The 21,019-nt window shown below is 29.3% G+C and overlaps 2 protein-coding genes across 2 annotated transcripts; both read right to left on the bottom strand.

The window, feature by feature from the left end:
• Positions 468-4,430, bottom strand: LOC109334653 (peroxidase A2-like). Its single transcript, XM_019570533.1, has 4 exons — positions 4,164-4,430; positions 1,833-2,030; positions 1,371-1,536; positions 468-1,105 (listed from the first exon to the last, which is right to left on the bottom strand). Exons 1-4 carry the CDS (start codon positions 4,383-4,385, stop codon positions 615-617), a joined length of 1,077 nt encoding a protein of 358 aa, XP_019426078.1. The 5' UTR covers positions 4,386-4,430; the 3' UTR covers positions 468-614.
• On the bottom strand, positions 8,705-11,051 carry LOC109334652 (peroxidase E5-like). The gene is made up of 4 exons (XM_019570532.1): positions 10,787-11,051; positions 10,276-10,476; positions 9,591-9,756; positions 8,705-9,383 (listed from the first exon to the last, which is right to left on the bottom strand). Exons 1-4 carry the CDS (start codon positions 11,006-11,008, stop codon positions 8,896-8,898), a joined length of 1,077 nt encoding a protein of 358 aa, XP_019426077.1. The 5' UTR covers positions 11,009-11,051; the 3' UTR covers positions 8,705-8,895.

Genomic DNA, 21,019 nt, shown 5'->3' with positions numbered 1-21,019 from the left:
AAGTGTTTGGAAGGGCTTTTATTCTTGGTTACAAACAAATGTTGTAACTACTTCTTCAATTATGGAGTCTTTCAAGCATCATGAATCCCTGAGAAGTGGTAAATGTGCAAAATTGTGGAGAATGCTTTGGTTTGCCGTCGTCTGGTCTGTGTGGCTTTTGAGAAATGATATGATCTTCTTGGAGAAGGCGCCGAGTTATGTGAACCTTATTGATCTAATTCAAACTAGATCTTGGATTTGGTTTAACTCTTTTAATTCTAAAAATTCTGTTTCTTTTGCAAGTTGGTGCATTGATCCCAAAACTTGTATAGGACTTCATACTACAAAGTTGACGTCTTGATCTCTTTTGTATTGGGTGGGCACCCCTTGTGCTCATTATAATACAATTTTATTTATCGAAAAAAAAACATTTAATATAAAAGATTGAGTATATATGTTTAACTTTAGATAACCCTATCATTAGAAGAAGGGAACAAAAAGAGCAAGCCACAAACACATTAGGTAACAGACTAATACCTAGATGCAGGCACATGTCATAAAATTGGCTATAGCTTCTTTATTCATTATTAGTGCCTCCAAATCAAAACATTTTCAATGTAATCACTCTAATTCATTTAGAATGAGCTAACTATACCCTCTTCTAATGATTTTTTTGGAACCACACTAGCTAGGTCAAGCTGATCAACAAGTTTCTTGTTAATGAAATTACATTGTTTTCTGATTTCTCCATTTTTTCCCATTAGAACTCCAATGTTACCCATTTTTATCATTGAAGCCTTGTAGCTCTCATAGAAAGCATCTTGGTTACTAGCAAATGTGTTGACAATGCTAATTGTATCTGCATCAGATGTTGAGAAAAGCGCTTGGTCACTTTGTAGCAACCCTTTTTTATCCTGAAGATTGGTGTAGTAGTTATTATCGAATGTGTCAGGTGTGGTTGGGTCGAAGTTTGCTAGGTTAGTCTCAGGTCCATTGTTAGGGCATGTATTGCGCAATGTTTGCAGGTAACTTGGGTCTAGAGTTGGATCAGGTTTGTCATTATTGCTAAAGTTAAACAATCGACTATTGATAGATGAACAATGAGCTTTGCCTATTGTATGAGCACCTGAAAATGTAGCATTTATAATTAATCATGTAGTTCGTCAACATGTTCTATAATTTTATTAGAAAAATTATTGACGATTCTAACTAGCATGTTGAATTTTGAATGAATTGGTCTCACTAGGAAGACTTTACCAACTACCAACTAAGATAACATATGCATTATATATTAATCTATTTGTAATTACTGTTATTATCATTATGAATTTATGATCATTGTTGTTGTTAGTACATGTACACAATAATGTTAATTGGAAAATATTTCATACCTGAGAGTGCAACAAGATCAATAGTGTTGAGGCCTTGAGCAGCGAAAGCAGATTTAAGTTGAGTAAGGTTGAACAAACCAGAAGGTAGGTTTTGATTAGCAAGGGTTCTATTTGCTGTTAAACCATCCCTTCTTCCCAAGGGAACCTCCCAATTAGGACCACCAGCCTATCAATATAAACTTGTATTTATTATAACAACATAACTTTTATTTCTGAATGATTTTTTCTATCAACTTTAAAAGACCACCTTAGACATATATCATTTAAATTTAATGAAACCATTGGGTAAAGTATATTTGTATTACCTTTATCTAAAATACAACACTTGATTAGTTCTGTTTGAAGTTACTTTAACATAATCTCTGACATAAATTCATTTTATATTCAATACACATAAGCTAAATCAATTTAGAATTTCATTTATGTTAATATGATACATATGAATAGGAAGGAGGAAGATACCAAAACAGATGATACTTCAGCTGCAAGGGTAAGAATATCAGCACAAGAAACTATTCCAGGACAAGCATTTTCAACTGCTGTTTTGATCTGGTTCACAACATCAAAACCTCTTAAGTTGCTATTTGGAGAATCTTGTTGCTCGCTCTCTATCTTGGTAGGAGTATCTGTGTTATTCAACAAAATAGATGCATCACACCCCTGCCACAAACCGTATAGCAAAATTAACTTAGTTCTTGTCCACAAAATATCACATAGACAATTAGGACCATTGCAATTTTGTATCACTCATTGTTTCAATTGCAATTATTGTGACAACTATTGTTAAAATGGTAGAACCGTTAAAGGAATCTTCTTGATTAATCAATAAGTATGAAAGAATGATGAATGGGAAAATGGAAAAGTTGACTAAAGAAAGAGAAAGAATAAAAATTTTATTTCTCATTGATTGAATTAGAAAATAATACAATGATTTATATATTGAAAATTAGTAAAATAACAACCAATTATCTAACAACTAACTATCTCCTCAACAATACTTTAACAACTATTATGCGGATTACGATCATTACATAACAAATTATTTAGTAATTATAAAAATATTTTTGAATTCAATATGACTCATATATAGTTGTACTACAGTTTAATACTACCACGTCATTATGACTCGGTATTACACCACAATTATTATACAATGCAATTGTGACAATTACCATAATCATAATAATCAAGCATTATCTGGTCCACAGTATAAGTCAGTCTGACACTCTATAAACCAAAATGTGGTAATTGATGTAGACAAAATATACTTAATTAAAAACCCAATAAATCTTATGTTTTTGACCAATTGCTATGTTTTAGCGCATGGATCTTTTCCGATCCCTTTAATAACTTTACTTACAAAGTGCCCTAATGGTAAACCAAAAATGATTTCATCAAAACTTTAAATGGAACAAGAATAAGTTATAATATTTAGCAGAACAAAACACTGACAATAAGTTATAATAACTTATGACTTTTATTCCTATAAGTTTTGTTCGGGATCAAATTCATCCTGTAAAATTCATATTAGTATTTAAAGATTATAACGTAAATCAAAATAATATTTATAAAGGATCATAAAAAATGTTAAAAATAACTAATTTGACTTATATTTAATATTTTTGGACTGCATTGAGATTTTTAAATTTCAGAGACAAAATTAGTGTAGACAAAAATTTTAAGGGATCAAAATAAATAATTACTTTAATCATTTAGTTATAATAACAGTCTTTAATTATTATTATTATTATTATAATAATAATTAATACTAAGGAATATTTAACATTTCATAATACTCTTCAAAATATTTAACATTTCAGCATGGGCTTACTTTTCTGTTTTGAATTTACTTTCTAATTGTTGTTCTATACTATAGTCTATACCCCATTGAATTTTGGGATAAGTTTGACTAAATTTTTTGAACCCTTTTTTCTTATTTTCTTCCCTATCAAATAAATAAAAAAACACTTCATTTCTATCAATTTTATTTTCTTCAACTATATATATATATATATATATATATATTATTTTCGTTCCTATTTATATCTTTAATTTAAAGAATTTTTGCTACTTTAAGAGGTTTGATGGTGCCTCATTATTATTTTCCATGTTCATGCTTTATTGATTCATGTAAGTAGTAAAAAAATTAATGATCATAGAAAAAAAGGGGTATATTAAGAAAATAATGTTACATTTATTAAGGGTATTATATGCTTATTTTGAAAAGTTTGAGTTATAAACAAAGTCACTAAGAGTGTAACAATGTATAGATTAAAAGAATAGAAAAAAATATACAATTTTATATACTATCACTACATAACTTATTATTCATATTTTTTATTCTTAAAAATAATAATCCAAATAAATAGTAAATAATATATTATCCGTATATAAATATTTATACTCACAATATATAAATATTAAAATATCATAAAGGAATGTCTTTTGTGTGTTTGAACAAGAATTATTTCAACCATTACTTTTCTTATAACAAATAAAATTATGAGTGAAATATCTATGCATTGACAATGTAAAGATTTATATATGGATAGTGTATTATCTATTATTCATTTGTAATATTTTTATTTAAAAGTCAATAATAATAAATATGAATAGTAGATGATACTATGATAGCGTAAAAATATCTTACAATTTTAGTGTATACATCATTTTCTCTATATTTCAAACTTCCATTTCAAACATTACAAAGAAAAATGCAATATTGTCTCATTGTTGTTAAAATAAAATGTGGGACAAAAACATTATTGAATAAGCAAGAATATATATAGATACCAGAACAAAACAGTCATGAAAGTGAAGCCTAATGAGACTTGTGAAGATACGTGGATCAGATTTTGAAACATTCCTTACAACTTCACGTACAATTGAAGATACATTAGGACAAGTATTTTTGTAGAAAGAAGGATCAAGCTCTGCATTTGAGGACAAAGGAAACCCTACAAACACAACTACCACACAACATAGAGCTGCAACTGTGACATGAATGAAACCCATCTTTTGTTTCTGATGTTCTAAGAATTGTGTTTTTGTGTTGTTAATGTTGCACTGGATCTTCATATTAATATTAATATTCAAATTTATATGTTATTTTTTTTATATTATTTTAAACTATTTATTTCCAACAATAAAAAGTTTCCATAATTTTTTTTCAGATTTACTTTTCTTCCTTATCGACCAATAAAGAGAGTTTGGAAGAGTTTACACAAAGTTTATTAGGACTTAAACGTGGGTTTAGATATTGAAAGAGAAAAAAGAATGTTCAAATAGTAGATTGTATTGATCATATGAATGATAAGATGATATTGTAATACAAAAGCTATAATATTAAATTCTATTTATATTAATATGAATATTGTAATTAAATAAGCAAATAAATCATAAAATAAAAATAAAACAAAGTAATCTCAATTCAAAAAGATCTTCAAGGTATATCCTAAACAAATCTAAATATAATTAGAGTGTTGTTAAAACTGTATCGGTTATCAAACCAATGAGATATTAGTATACTGATATAATGGTTCAATCAGTGCTTCAGTAATTAAACGGCATGCCGCTTAAACCGGATATATATATGTAAATCTATAACAAAAAAATCAAATAAGTAGATACTCAAATTTATAATTCATATTCATAATCTACTCAATATTAACATAAACAAACAACTTTAAGTCTTTAACAAATTCAATGTCTAAATTGCAAAACATATATCAATCCAAAAGTATCACTTAACAAATGCAAAATACAAATAAATGACATAAGTTCATAACTCACCCTACAAAACAAATAAGTTTGGAATTTTAATACTTAACATCAATGAGTCAAAGTTGTCTCATATCAAGGTTCCATTTTTGCACCAAATCCTACCTTCAGACAGTTGACTCCAAGATTACACAAATGTCATTGAGATTACACACCAATGTTATAGGAACCAAATGTATAATCTTGGAAGCATGTGCCTTGAAGTATTAAAGAATAGTTGGAAAGAGGGGTCACCATGCAATGAGATTTTTAAGTTTTTATAAAAAAAAGTGTGTATAAACCGGCCGGTTTAGTCAAATTACGGTCGGTTCACCAGTTTTGAATGGTTTTGATACTTGGCCGATTCAACATCTATACCATATCAGATTTATGATACGGTTTTTACATCACTGTATAATTATCATAGAGGAGATATCTACTTACTCCAATAATAAGTTTTTTTAAATTTACTCATCATCCTATCCACTAATTTTATGGACGTCTAATGGTTTTGATCTACTCACTAATTCAAACCATTAGATTTCCTTAAAATTGATGGTTAGGATGAGAAGTAAATTTAAAAAATTTACTCTTCTGAAAGTAAGTGGATCTCTCCCATTATTATAATATGAGTTATTATCTTATGTCTATGTATTATCTCTAGACCTAGATGTAACCTCCCTTCTTTGATCACCTACCACTTATTCATCCTCCGTGTCACTATAGATATAGTATCATCTTCATTATCTGAGATAGAAATGTTATAAAAAGTTGAAGAAAAATAAAAGAAAATGTAACTATACTTATATTGTTTTATTTACAAGGAAAAAGTGAAAGCAAAACTTTTCTAAAGAATTTTGATCCGTCACTGCAAGTCCCCATCTAAGTTTATATCGAATTAGAATATGACAGAGCTGATACTTCTAATTCTTACTAATGTTTAATTCAATCTTTACATTATAATAGCAAGACAAATAATGGTTGATGAAAATATCACGTCATACGCTATTGTACACCATTGAAAAATCAAGACACTAACATTCATCGTTGACTGCAAATTTGTCACACAAATTTCTCCTCGAAATTCATTAATTATCAAATAACAGGTGGAAGGCACAATCATGGTTTTTCATATTATTATAAAATTATAAATTTATTGAGATTTACCATAAGAATCATAGATTTTTTATAGTACTTTATTGTACATTAATGTGGTGGGGTAGTATAATATACCACAAAGCATAAGTGTTGCATGTATTAAACTAATTTTGATTGAGTATCTTCATGCATGTTCTTATAGCATTTTTATTGAAATAAGATTTTTCTTTGCTCACTTTTTTCCTGTACTACTAAAGATATTTCTTAACTTTTTGGGTAAGAAACTAATTTTTTTTGGGTTCGTGAATATTCCTCTTAATAAGTATCGCTCACATGAATCAAACATTTGACATTAGGGTTCGTTGCTATGAAATTTTTAATCTTAAGAATACTTCTTGCGTAACCTACAAGCAGGGGCGGATCTTCCCTAGCACAGGTGGGGACAGTTGCCCCATGAAATATTTCAAAAAAATTATTATAGAGATATTTTTTGGGTATATTTCAAAGTTCAACAACAAAATTTAAGGATAGGAGTGTAATATCTATGCACTCAGTATAAATATTTATACATATTTACTATATTATTCATCATTCATTTAAATTATTTTTTTAAAATTAATGAAGATTAAATATAAGTGGTGGATGATAAAGTGACAATATATAAAATTCATACGTTATTAGTGCATACATTTTTCTCCCAAAGAACAATACTTCTGCACTAATGATTGGACAAGAAAAAAATTCAATATTCTCTTCAAAACTCTCACCCTCTATAAAGTGTCACTCTCTTTAATATCACATGATATATTCTCCTTTCCTATCTCTGATATAACTTTAGACAATTCTCCAACTCAAAATCATTTATTATTCACCTTAGATATGTCATATTTACTCTTTATAAATTAGTTTTCTTCAATTGTTTTTTCCATAGACACATTATCATATGCCTATGAAGTCATGACATGATTACTTATGATTTGTTTGCTTCTTGCATCAAATTTCATTCATGGCGTTCTTATTCTTTGTTAGTGAACTATTTTTTGATTAATTAATTTTAGTGAGGTTATTCCATTTTCTATGTATGTTACTCTTAATTTTTTATCTTTATCTTTATATATTTTTCTCTTTATAATTTTCTTTTAAAATAATGTTTTTATCAATCTCATGCATACATTATTTTGATTCTCTATTTGAGATGATAGAAAAACTAACTTTATGCTCACATTTTTATTCTTCTAAGAATGGAATATTTGGAATTTCTTCGTAGATTTGTTATATTAATTTTTTTATCATGTTTCTTAGGAATTTAAACATGAGAAAATAACTCAACTTTACATTTAAAAGTTATATATATTCTAACGAATTCATATGTTATTTATGTATAAATCATAGTCCTGCTCCTCTAAAATTATGGTCAAAATTTGTCACTGCCTACAAGGTATTGGTCTAGTAGTGTAAGACCCACTAGATTCTTAAGGTCAAGAGTTTGATTCCTGATAGCGATATTTGTTGAGAGGGATAGCCACAAACCTAAAAAATGATTAGTTTCTTACCAAAAAATAATGAAGAAATATCATTGTTAGTACAAAAAAATACTTCTGGCATAAAGACATTCTTATAAGGAAAAGTGACTTAGAAACATAGAAAACAAAAGAGAAAAATCATTTATTATTATTTGTAACTGTAGAATTTTTTTTAGATATTATTCTTAATTTATGGAGATATGTAATTAACCATAAGAATGTGAATGAAATTCTCCCATGGATATACTCATATTGACCTATTCGTTGAGATCCTCTTGAGTTCTCTACTGACATGTTGTATAAAAAAAGTAAAGGTCCATTTTTTTATTTATCATTTAAATTAAATAATATAAGAAATAAAAAAATTTCTCTATACATCCAGTACATAAAGGGTGTAGTACCAAATAGGAACCCAATACCAATTGGTCTTCTTTAATTATTTGTTCCACTTGCTTGCTTTTCTGGTGCACACTCAATTGTGTCACTACCTTTAAACACTAAAAGCTTTCATGAAACTGAACACGATGGAGTCAATATTGCCACCTTTATAGTTTTAAATAACCTACCTTTAACCACCACTCTCTTTAAAGTTAGGACATGTCAATCATTATCAATAAATTTATTTATTTTTAAATTATTAATATATTATCATTAATAAAAAATTGACTCAAATTATTTGTCTTCAACCATATAATAATTACTTCTAAAACAAGTGAGAAGTGATATGAGTTATAAATGAATTGGTTTTGTGTATTCAGAAAATGTTTTAAAAAAGATGTAATGTTTAGAAAAATCAATGATTATCAATCATAAAAGTCAGATAATACAGTAACAATATATAAAACTCATATACTATCAATAAAAATAATGTAAGCAATATAACATTATAGATCGAGTATATATGTAATATGTTTAAACTCTATCATAGGAGGAAGGACACAAATAGAGCAAGTCAGTGACATAAAGTGAGAAATTGATTATGATCAACACTACTTGATTCACAATACAAGAAAGAGGATCTTAGAAACTCATATTAGGTCATAAACAAACACCTATATGAAGGTACATGGGAAGAAAATGCCTATATAGCTTCTTAATTAGTGCCTCCAAACCACAACATTTCTAGTGTTATCAACATAATTCATTTAGAATGAGCTAACCATAGCCTCTTGTGATGATTCTTTTGAGACCACACTTGCTAGATCAAGCTCAGCAGATTTCTTGTTAATGAAGTTACATTGTTTTCTTACTTCTCCATCTTTTCCAGTTTTCACTCCAATATTACCCATTTTTATCATTGAAGCCTTGAAGTTTGCAAAGAAAGCATCTTGGTTATTAGCAAATGTGTTCACAATGCTAATAGTATCGGCACCGGAAGTCGAGAACAACTCTTGGTCACTCTGCAACAACCCTTTTTTAACCTTAAGGTTGGAGTAATAGTCGTTGTCGATAGTATCAGGTGAAGTTAACTCAAAATTGACGAGGTTGTTCCCAGATCCACCATTGGGACATTGACCACGTAATTGTTGCAAGTAAGTTGTATCAAGAGTTGGGTCAGGCTTGCCACTGTTGCTGAAATTGTACAATCTACTAGTGACAAATGTACAACGAGCTCTGCCAAATGTATGAGCACCTGAATATGAATACAAACCATTTATTATTAATCATTTACTCCTAAGATATCTTCTAGTATCATTTTATTAGACAAATTCTTGAAATTTCAAAATAAGATGTTGGGTTTTCAATGAATTGGTCTTAGCAATGATCCTCTAGATCAAGAATAAAACTTGTATAGGCATCATGTTTATTAGGCACAATCAATTTGGAGAATATTTCAAACCTGAGAGTGCAACAAGATCAGTAGTATTGAGGCCTTGAGCAGCAAAAGCAGATTTAAGTTTATCCAAAGAAGAAAAAGGAGATGGAAGGTTTTGATTAGCAAGGGTTCTACTTGCTGTTACACCATCCCTTCTTCCTAATGGAACTTTCCAATCAGGACCACCACCCTATCAAATATAAAATAAGAGTACCTCTAGTTAAACATAGTTCACTTTCTTAGACTTTTAAATTAATGTTCTTGTATGTGAAGAACACAAGTATAAACTTGCTGAATAATCTGTCATAAGTTCATGGAGAATAACAAAATTGGTTCAGGAATTAAAAATAGAAAAAAACTTTAAAAGTTAATTCCTTGTGTTAATTCCTTGAACAATGTTTTTAGAATGTTGGTCAATAGAACCTAAACTTTAAAAGTACTACTCACAAGCCACTTTAAGTATATAATGCAAATTGAATTAAACCATTAGGTGAGCATATTTAATGGTTTTATCTAAAACATAACTGGAATTAAAATAATCAATTCAATTTGAAGTTCTTATTTAACACAATCTCTGACATAAATTCATTTTATATTCAGTAAACACATGCAAAATCTGTTTGGAATTGCATGTAGAAACTGTGTCTTAATAATTAGTTAGCTTAGCTCTAGTGAAGTAGAATGTTAAGTTACATAGGATGAGGCATACCAGAACAGAGGATATTTCAGCTGCAAGGGTTAGAATATCAGCACAAGAAACTACACCAGGACAAGCCTTTTCAACTGCTGTCTTGATCTGGTTCACAACATCCAATCCTCTTATTGAGTTGTCATTTGGTGCAGCTTGTTGCTCACTCTCTATCTTGGTAGGAGTATCAGTATTATTCAACAAAATTGATGCATCACACCCCTACCACAAGCATCAATAACATAGTCAAGTTATTATTTCATGTTAAGAGAAGATAAAAATGAAAACAACAAAGTATATAGAAGAAACATAAAAAATTGGCCATAATGAGATTTATGAACTCTAGTAAAGATTAATTGAACATTAAAATAATACAATGTATACTATACATAACTACATGGTTTGCTCATTTACCATATCTACCGCGTACCAAATTCGACATACCATATGTCAGATATACGATTTGTCGTAAAAGAAATCTTAATAATAATAATAATAATAATAATAATATAGCAAGTATATATATACATACCAGAACAAAACAGTCATGAAAGTGAAGCCTGATGAGACTTGCAAGCATACGAGGATCTTTTTTGGAAACATTTCTTACAACTTCACGTACAATGGAAGATACATTAGGACAAGTATTTTTGTAGAAAGAAGGATCAAGTTCTGCATTTGAGGAGAAACTTAGTACTCCAAACACAACCACTACATAACACAAAGCTGCAACAGTGACAGGAATGGACCTCATTTCTTGTTCCTAATAATGTCTGAACTGTGTTTCTGTAATGTTATTGTTGTTGTTGTTGGAATAGAGGGTAGATAACCAGCATTTATTTATAGAGAGAAAGACACAATATCTTCAACTAATATGAGATAGGATCTGCTCTATCAAACCATGTCCCAAATCATGTCTCGCACAAATGACTTTGAAATAAAAAGAGAAAAATTAAAATATTTAAATTTTTAATTGACATATCATGTTTTTATTAGTGTGAGACATAATTTTAGACAATAGTAATATATATATTTGTATATATTTTTTTTTAATTTGAATGATAAATAATGAGTTTGATGAACCTGTAGTGTAAATGTAAATTTTTTACACTATTTATGGCATAATCATTATTCATCCCCATACTTTTTATTATAAATTAATGATAAATAACACATTAATAATTAATAATAAATGATGGGTTGATAATATATGAATTTATACCATGGGGACATATCCTTTTTGGTACAAGTGGGATGAGTTTTCATGAGAGAGGAAATTGTATTGGTTTGAAGTACCTCATTATTTTTTTTCTAACCACGTACATGAATTTTCCATAGAAAACATAAAAGATTTTGTCCATTGAACTTCTTTAAGAAATTTTGTCTAATAAAAACAATTTATTAAATATTTCTAAGTGATTAAGGTAATACAATAAGATTTTTTGTGGCGTGAGAGAATAATATTAAAAACAACTAATGTTTTCAGGAAGCCTATTTATAAGGCGTATAGTGATAAGAAGAGATTTATTTATAATTTTTACAAGAGAATGTTACAATCTTTTGGGGGGAAAGCATTTCGAACAAATCAAAGTAGTGTAAATAATCTTTCATATTTTTTTTTGCCGTATATCATTACTCAAGGATAAGACATTAAAAGAAGGTGCATGCATATTGGCCATCTCCGATTTTTTATTGGAATTAACTATATGAATCTATCACTATTAGACATTAGTCATGTGGTGGGAATATATTATTTTACGAAGCATGGGTATTACATTAAAAATTAAACTAGCTTTATTCACCTAGCTTTTTAACACCAAGTTGTGTTACATGCAAAAATTATTTGCTCTTTTGAATATATTATTGACAACTTTTGTATGACTTTTATTGATCTTTTGAATTATTTGCTCCACTTACTTGGTCTACTTTTACGGTAGTCAATTAAAGGCACCTCTTTGAACATTGAAGGGTTTCATCAGAACCTTAGCTGGCTATTATTTCCTTTAGATATTTTTCAGGTACAGTCAATATTGTCAACTGTTAGGTTTTAGAAATTTAAAACCTCATAAGAGTGGCTTAAAGTTAGTGCTAGATGTATATGCTATATAGAAATGGATTAGAGTGGTGCTTGTATTAGAGCAATGTTAAAGTCAATTTTGGAGTGGAGGATTTTACATAAAATTATGTGTTAATAAAAAGAGTTTAAAATTTGTGCATTGATAATGTAAAGTTTTTACACTGTCAGCATATCATCCATCGTTGATTTGTATTACTTTTATTTAAGAGTCAATGGTGGTTAATAAATCAATGGTAGATGACTGACCAACAGTGTAAAAAATATTTACATTGTCAGTGTATACATATTAAATCCTAATAAAAATGTCTTACTAGATTCGTTAATCGATTAACTATTTTCATTAATTATATTTGATAGTAGATTATCTATAGTGTTTACTTTCTATTTTTAAAAGGTTAGTTGGTTAGCTTATTGCTATAAATAATAAGTGTATTGTTTAAATGAAATATAAGTCATATACTCCTCCGTCTATTATTCTCTCTTTCTAATATATTTTCCTTCTTCAATCAAAGTAATATATACACGTACTTTATCTCCTACATCTATCTTCATTCATTCTTTCTATAAGTTGAACATTATGTTCATACAAAATTTCACCAAATAAAACATATCCATCAACTATTTTATTTGTTTTACTTAGCTTTTATGTATGTAATGATGCAATATAAATGATTTACATCCATTGACTTAAAGAATTTGTGAGCTTTTTAGTTTTAGCAAAAAAGGTTTGTATCAATAGTTGTTGTCTCAGTAGTATTTACCAATGTTATGAAACTTGAGCTGACATCAAACTAGAAGAGATATCAAATTAGGGTTAAGCAGTTTAAAGAGTTAAACTGTTCGGTCGGACCCGATGATTTTATATATAATTTACTATTTGCCCTTATAAATATATAGTTATATATAAATATAAATTTTATATAATTAATAAAATTAAAATAATATATCTTTATCTTTTTTCGAGCGCAAGTATAAGTTCCATTTTTTTATAATTTTAAGTGAACTGTCTGGTTCACTTACTCAGTTATTTTAGTTCAACTACGTTTAATGGTCGGTCCGGAATTTCTTCAGTTCAAAGCAATCCAACCTATGATTCGGTTAAGACTACAAATCAGAATTGTTTTGAAGTCTAGTCATCAATCCAACAAGTTGGACCATCCAGTTGAGGTTGGTTATTGTTATTTACCTTTATAAGGATAAACAATGGTATTATTTGTTATTAACGTAATAATTTTCACTCAATGTTTACGCTCGTACTAATAAAATTCTTCCTTGAACAAATCTGCATTATTCATTAATATAGAAGTCAATATAGATAAGATTGTGTTACATAGTCAATTACAAATGCACATTGTCATGTCGACAAAGTCAGGCCAAGTAATCCAAGAGTTGGTGCATTAATATTATTACCACTTGTAACGAAATAGACAGTTTGTTTTTACGAAGATACTCTGTCTCAAAAAATTTGCGTCCTTATATCCCAAATTAATTATATTTCACTAAATATATGCCAAATTTCTATTGGATTAGGATACAGTGAGGTACCAAAAAGTGGGATAATTGATCTCCTTTCTGTTTTTATTAACACTTGTAGTTAGGAAGCGGTTTTATTAGTACTTCTATCCGGATGAATCTAATATATATTTGTGTAAAGTTTCATACACTATCTATATATTATTTATTATTTGTATTATTTTTTGAAGTATCATAAATTTATTAAACATGAACTATATATAAAAAGACTCATCCTACATATATTTTTCTGTAAATTTAATTCACTAGATTGAATTCTATATTGATTAGAGTATACATTTCTTAGAAATTTTCCAGTTTAACAAATTTGATTTCCAAAAAAAATAAAAAATTGAGTAAATACTCAAAGATCTCGAGTATAAATTAAAATAATTTCTGTGAAGGAAATAAAAAATGACTAGTACACTAAAATTTGTACCAAATTGGGTTTTCAATTTTGGTATGCTAAATTTTTTGAAGGACTACTCTATTAATTATGAAGTTTTTATTTTATTTCAATCCATGGTTAACCAACCACTGCCTTGTTTTACATTATAGCACTTTTATATTGCTTATCGTTTCAGTACTGTTCTGATCTTATTGTCGCTTTTGCTTGCTGCTTCTTGCAGAACTCAATTGCCATTAATTCTTTTTTTGGTTTCCGACGTCTATCCTCACACTTGAGGCAATCCTTTCTGAGCTGGAAACATTCATAGGTATGTGGGGCTAACTCTCCCAACGAACATTTTTTTCATCCACAAGACTCGAACTGGAGTTTTTGTTTAAGATGAATCAAACATATACCACTTGAACCAACGCCAGTTGGTAAATGACATTAGTTCTGAAGATGTTTATTTCTCTTAAGATAATAATTTTTTTATATTCGACCACATGTATTAATCAACCCAAACCCATTAATTTAATTGGCCTAACAGGATACATCACTGAAGAGTCAAATTAGGATGGTTGGACTGTAACTAATAGGGGTTGGGTAATTTTCTTCTATTATATAATTGGATTCACTATTTCTGTTAATAAATATCTGTTTTATAAAACAAATAATAAATAAATAAAGCGGGAAAAAATATTGTTGCCCCACCAACTTGTATTAATTTATTTGATTTTTATATATTGAACTCATAATATTTAAATACTAATGACTTAATATTACGTCTAAATTAAAACATTTGTTTCAAAAATATATTTCAAAACAGTAATGTAATGTAGAGATCCTTTTCCATTATTCCTCTTCTCATATCCCACTCCTTTTTGCGTCCCTATTAAGGAAGTTTGTTTGCCTAAACCCCAAAGTAGGTTTTGACTTTACAAATAAATAAGGATTTAGATTTAGTGATCTTCATAAATTATTGATTTGGATGACTTTTCATCAATATGAAGTATCATTGAGCAATGTTAATGAATATATTTTATGATTTGTTGATAAGATTGGATAGAGTTAATTGCATTCTAGGTAGATCAAAATTCACCACTCCTAAAGTAACAAAGTTAATGCACATGTTGCTATCACTCAAAGCAGTAAAATTAACTTTCTTTTGCTAGTTGCTACGACTTTGGCTAAAAATGGCAGACATTGTGGCAGTTGAAGAGACATCATGTAAGTCTTTCTTGCTACATACAGCTAACTTGGACCAGTACACCACGAACATCTTTTGGTTCAAAGAATTCTAGATATATTAACATTAAGAGTATCTCTGATCAAATTGGATCTCACATATTATTTTATTATTTATTACAGCTCTTGATAAAATAAAATAACATATATTTTTTTTCCTGTAATAACAAATATCATTCTTATTTGGATCTTATAATATCTATCTATTTCCTTACCTTCCATTGGCTAAGAACAATAAATAATTGTTCTTATTTAAGAACAAAAGTAAAAACATAAGAATAACACAATTGAGAACAGAGTAATAATATTTTTATTCCAATAAAAAGAACCTTAACACTGTGTTTAGTTTAGAGAAGAAAAATTAAAGAAAGAAAAGTTAATGAAAGAAAACCTGAAAGAAGAAAATAGGTAGAAAATGTGGTGATTTTTTAGTTGTTTGACATGATAGAAAATGGAAAGAAAGTAAAGAGAAAATAATATAATTATTATTAATAATGATATTTTCTTTGTACTATCAAGCGTATTTTATCATTTTGTATATAAGGAACTAATCTATTTCGTAATGTGGGTTGTCCTTCCCAATAAGTGCCTAACTCAAGAATCAAACCATTGACATTTTAGTCTTTTTGTAGATCTAACATGACTTTGCACTACTAAATGAACGTCTTATTGTTTATTAATAATGACATTAACATGCATGTGTAAGTTTGCTTTCTTTGGAATTTTAGGAAATTATCAACATTTATATATGATTAATATGCATTACGATTTTTAAATGTATAACGAATTAGAGACGAGAAAATATGACACTAATTTTCTCAGACAAATACTACTATATCAAAGTATGTCTCAGATCATGTCATAAACCAATGAAAACATAACATGTCAATTAAAAAATATTTATTATTTATTCTGTTTTCCTTCATCATCATTGATTTGGAACATATTTTGAGACATACTTTAGAACAATCGATTCTGGTCCAATTTTTCTACTTGTTTTCGTCCTAATAATGGAGAGAAAACAAATGGCATGGGTCCCACCAAATTTTTCTTTCCTTCCTTCTTTTCCTTGCAACCAAACAACGGAAAAATTATTTTCCTTCATTTTTCATTCCCCCACTTTTTCCCTCCATTTTGACCCCAACCAAACAATGAAAAAAGCTATGTTTGTTTAGGAATGAAAGTGAAAGGAAAGAGAGTTGAAGGAAAGAAAAATAGTAAAAAATGATATGATAATTTTATTGTTTGATATGATTGAAAATAGAAGGAAAGTGAGAGGAAAAAAAATTATACGTAGTGTATTGAAAATGACATAAGTAACCTTATTATTTATATATATAGTTACGTAGTATATCTAATTTTTAAATTTCAAATTACATAACTAAATAATTTATATTAACATTATTAATTGATATTTTTAAGTAACATACAGACTAAGTTTAATATAACAATATTTGTTTATAAAATTCAAAGAAATTCATTAACATCCTACGTACATATTCTTCTCCCTAATGTGTCTAAAAGAAAATATAACTCATATTTGATAATCACTTTTATATTTTTAATCATCTCACTTCCACATATTTGTGTTTTGCCTTTCTAATTTATTTATTATTTGTTATTTTGTTGATAATTTTAAGTAATGATATTTCCCTTTTATTTTCACTCCATCTTTTAGTATACATAATTAATTTTTATTTGTGAGCTCATTCAACAGGATGATCGAGGCCGTACCCGATGTAAATAATGTAACAATTAAGAATTGTAGTACTAGGAAGTGACTCCTAGGTCGTTTCCTAATGATTATCTTTCAAGCAAAGATTCAAACACCTTATACTTATACTCACACAAAAGGGTTTTTTTTGTTAGATTAGTATGAACAATAAGCAAATTCAAAAAACAGTAAATAACAATATGATAAAATGGCTAAATCCCTTTGGTTCGTTTTTTCACAACTCAATCCTCGGTTTCAAAATATTATTTCCAGATTCGAACCATTACCTTTTGAATTTGTTGAGAATCAATTAACTAAGCGATAATCAATTCAAAGTTCCAGAACCTAAACCTCTAACTAGGCGAAATCAGTATAAGCATGAAACGATTAACAAATTCACACGAACTAAGTATTCATGCGCTAGAGAGAGTAAATCAACTAAGCGAAGATAAACTCAACCAACCAGTTTCTAAGCAATGAAATTAAGCAAGCCATAATCATAAATAATATAGAAGAAATCAACAATAAAGAAACCAAAAATGCATTAATAACAAAACCTCAAGAGTTATGATACATTACCAAAGGAACTTAGTCCAGAAATTTAGCCTTCAATGGCAATGAAAGAACAAACTGAAAATGAAAAATGAAGAAGAAGTGAAACTCTAGCAGAGCAAAAAGAGGGAGAAACAGAAATATGTGTGTTTCAAAAATGAGGAAAAGTAAGGTGTGTGTTTGGAGTGGGGAATCTGAATTTAACCCCTCCAAAACACATAAAACTGAATTGGGCCTAAACAATGGGCCCAAAGCTAAATTAAAATATAAAAAAAATCCTAAAATAAAAATACAATCTTCACTTCAACATTTATCCTCCACTTCCCCAAAATGCCATTGGTGCCAAATATGATCTGAAAATGATAATAGATTTAATCATGCCAAATAATCTCAAATTAACTCATTTTAGGAATATTAGTCCAATAAAGTCTAAAACACTAAACCATGTGAAACAAAGTCAATTAGGCACCAAGAATCATCAATCATACTAAATTAAGTTTATGAATAGTGTGTGATATATTGTTCATCACATGAGCATACAAAACATACAACCCAAAGACAAACTCTATCTCATATAGCAAGGATCTCAAGTTTCATGAAACACAATCTTGGGATTGGATTTCAATTAGTGCAGCCACAATTAAAGCAATCATGATGAATATGGAAAGTAGTCAGAGAATACCAAAAGAGAACATGATAAGAGAAGATAACATAGAGGTAGTTGAGAGACCTCAGAGGTAGAGACAATTACCAAACAGATTGAGAGATTATGAGGTGTTCTCTGATAACACAATCACAGCTGAAGGAGACTTTGTTCATATGACTCTACTTGCAAAAATGGAACCAATTACATTTGAGCAAGTAGCTAAGGAAGAGTGTTGGGTTGAAGCTATGAAGGAAGAGATCAGATCCATAGAAAAGAATGATATATGGGAGCTCACTACACTGCCTAAAGGAAAGAAAGCAATTGCAGTAATGTGAGTTTATAAAGTAAAATTGAAACTAGATGGGATAGTAGTCAAGCACAAGGCTGGATTTGTTGCAAAAGGCTATCTACAAAAATCAGGGTTAGACTTTGATGAAGTATTTGTACCGGTGGCAAGAATTGAAATATTAAGGCTTGTTGTAGCAATTGCAAGCTCAAGGAATTGGAGTCTTTGTCAAATAGGTGTAAAGTCAGCCTTTCTCAATGGTCCATTGGACAAGGAAGTCTATGTGTCATAGCCCCTTGGTTTTGAGGTCTCAGGTCACCATCAAAAGGTATACAAGCTACACAAAGCACTCTATGGACTTAAGCAAGCCCCTAGAGCATGGAGCAAATTAATTGACAGCTTTCTTGTGAATCAAGGATTGTCTAGATGCACAAGTGAACATGGCATCTATGTGAAGGGATCATCTACTGTAGCATCAATAATAATATGTTTGTATGTAGATGATTTGCTCATTACAGGCTGCAAAAATGAAAAGATTGAAAGCATAAAGAAAGGACTCAAGATGGAGTTTGAAATGTCTGACTTGGGATCACTCACATACTTCCAAGGGATTGAATTCATGAGAACCAGCAAAGGCATACTAATGCATCAAAGAAAGTATACTTCAGATGTACTCAATAGATTCAACATGAAGGAATGCAATTCAGCTACAACACTAGTTGAACCATGAAGTGCGTTATGCAAAGGAAATTCTAAGGATGAAACAGTTGATCCAACACTTTACAGACAGATTATAGGTTCGCTCAAGTATATTCGTAATACAAGACCTGATATAACCTATGGGGTGGGATTGGTTAGCAGATATATGGAGGACCCTAAGGATACTCATATGGTGGCAGTCAAGAGGGTGCTCAGATACTTCAAGGGGAGTGTGGATTATGGTGTGTTCTTCCCTGCTCACGGTGAAAAAAGGATAGAAACTCTGCTTGGTTATACTGATGTAGATTGGTGTGGTGATAAAGATGAAAGAAAAAGCACCTATGGTTATCTCTTTAAACTCAATGAAGCACCTATAAGTTGGAGTTCAAAGAAGCAAAAAGGAGTGACCCTCTCATCATGTGAAGTTGAATACATTGCAGCTTGTTCAGGGGGATGCCAAGCACTCTGGTTGTAGTCTCTGCTAAGAGAAATTAGACTGCATAATGAAGACTCAATGCTACTGCTAGTTGACAATAAATCTGCCATAAATTTAGCAAAGAATCCCATAGCTCATGGGCGCAGCAAACACCTAGAAACTAAGTATCATTTCCTAAGGGATCAAGTGAACAAAGGGAACCTAAGGCTAGAGTTTTGCAAGTCTGAAAAACAACTTGTTGACATTCTTACAAAAGCCTTGAAGAAGAACACTTTCGAGGATCAAAGAAATCAGTTAGGCATGGTTAGTCTAGCTAGTATGAATTAAGGAGGTGTATTAAAAAAATGTAATTCATAAAGCTTAGACTTTGTATTTTGTATTGGGCTCATTGTGTTAGTTTCTGTTGGGCCTTAATTGTAACAAAGCATTCTATAAATAGAATTTGTTAATTGAATGATTGTTGGTTAATACAACATATTCACATAAATAGAAAGTTTCTTCTTCCTCACTATCTCTTCTCTTTAAAACTCATATTTCACTTTCTTTTGATTATAGCTCTAACAGACATCACGTCTTGAGTGAAGACTTTAAGTTATTAGTTTTATGAACTTTTTTTATTTATAAACTCTTTCATTTTTCCAGTAAAATTTCACAGCTGAAAAAACTCAAACAATTCTGAGTTACAAAAATATTATTTCTTTCTAAATGAAAGGATAAACATGATTTTCTTGTTATACTTGAAGCTCTTTCATCTCGTAGAAAACATCCTTACTCTACTTTCACAGATTTAATCTTCCTTTTTCCTCACATTTGGATTCAGACTCCACCTTTATTCTTAGGAGTTAGGGAAATCATTATTGTCTAAAGGTTTAAATGAAACTATTTAGTGTGTATTTAAGCTGTCCAAAATAATATGATTCAATAACAAGTTCAAACGAATATACGAAATCAGTTTAAACGCATAGGATTTATCATTTCTCTTATGGTGTATACATATGATTTGTTTTAAATCTTTCTTTTACCATGTATGCTATTATTTAATTTTTTGTCTTCTTGTATGGTAATGTAGAGTAGAGATATATAATGACGAGATGTGGTTTCCTCCAAGAACAAACAATTGTCAAATAATGGTTTTTCACCTTTTCAACACAAATTGAAACTTGTATCCCAATTTTCCCAAGATAAATATTCATTTTATCAAGATTCCAAG

Source organism: Lupinus angustifolius, chromosome LG19 (assembly GCF_001865875.1).
Source record: "Lupinus angustifolius cultivar Tanjil chromosome LG19, LupAngTanjil_v1.0, whole genome shotgun sequence".
Lineage (NCBI taxonomy): Eukaryota > Viridiplantae > Streptophyta > Magnoliopsida > Fabales > Fabaceae > Lupinus > Lupinus angustifolius.
This window is presented reverse-complemented; position numbering and strand designations above follow the sequence as displayed.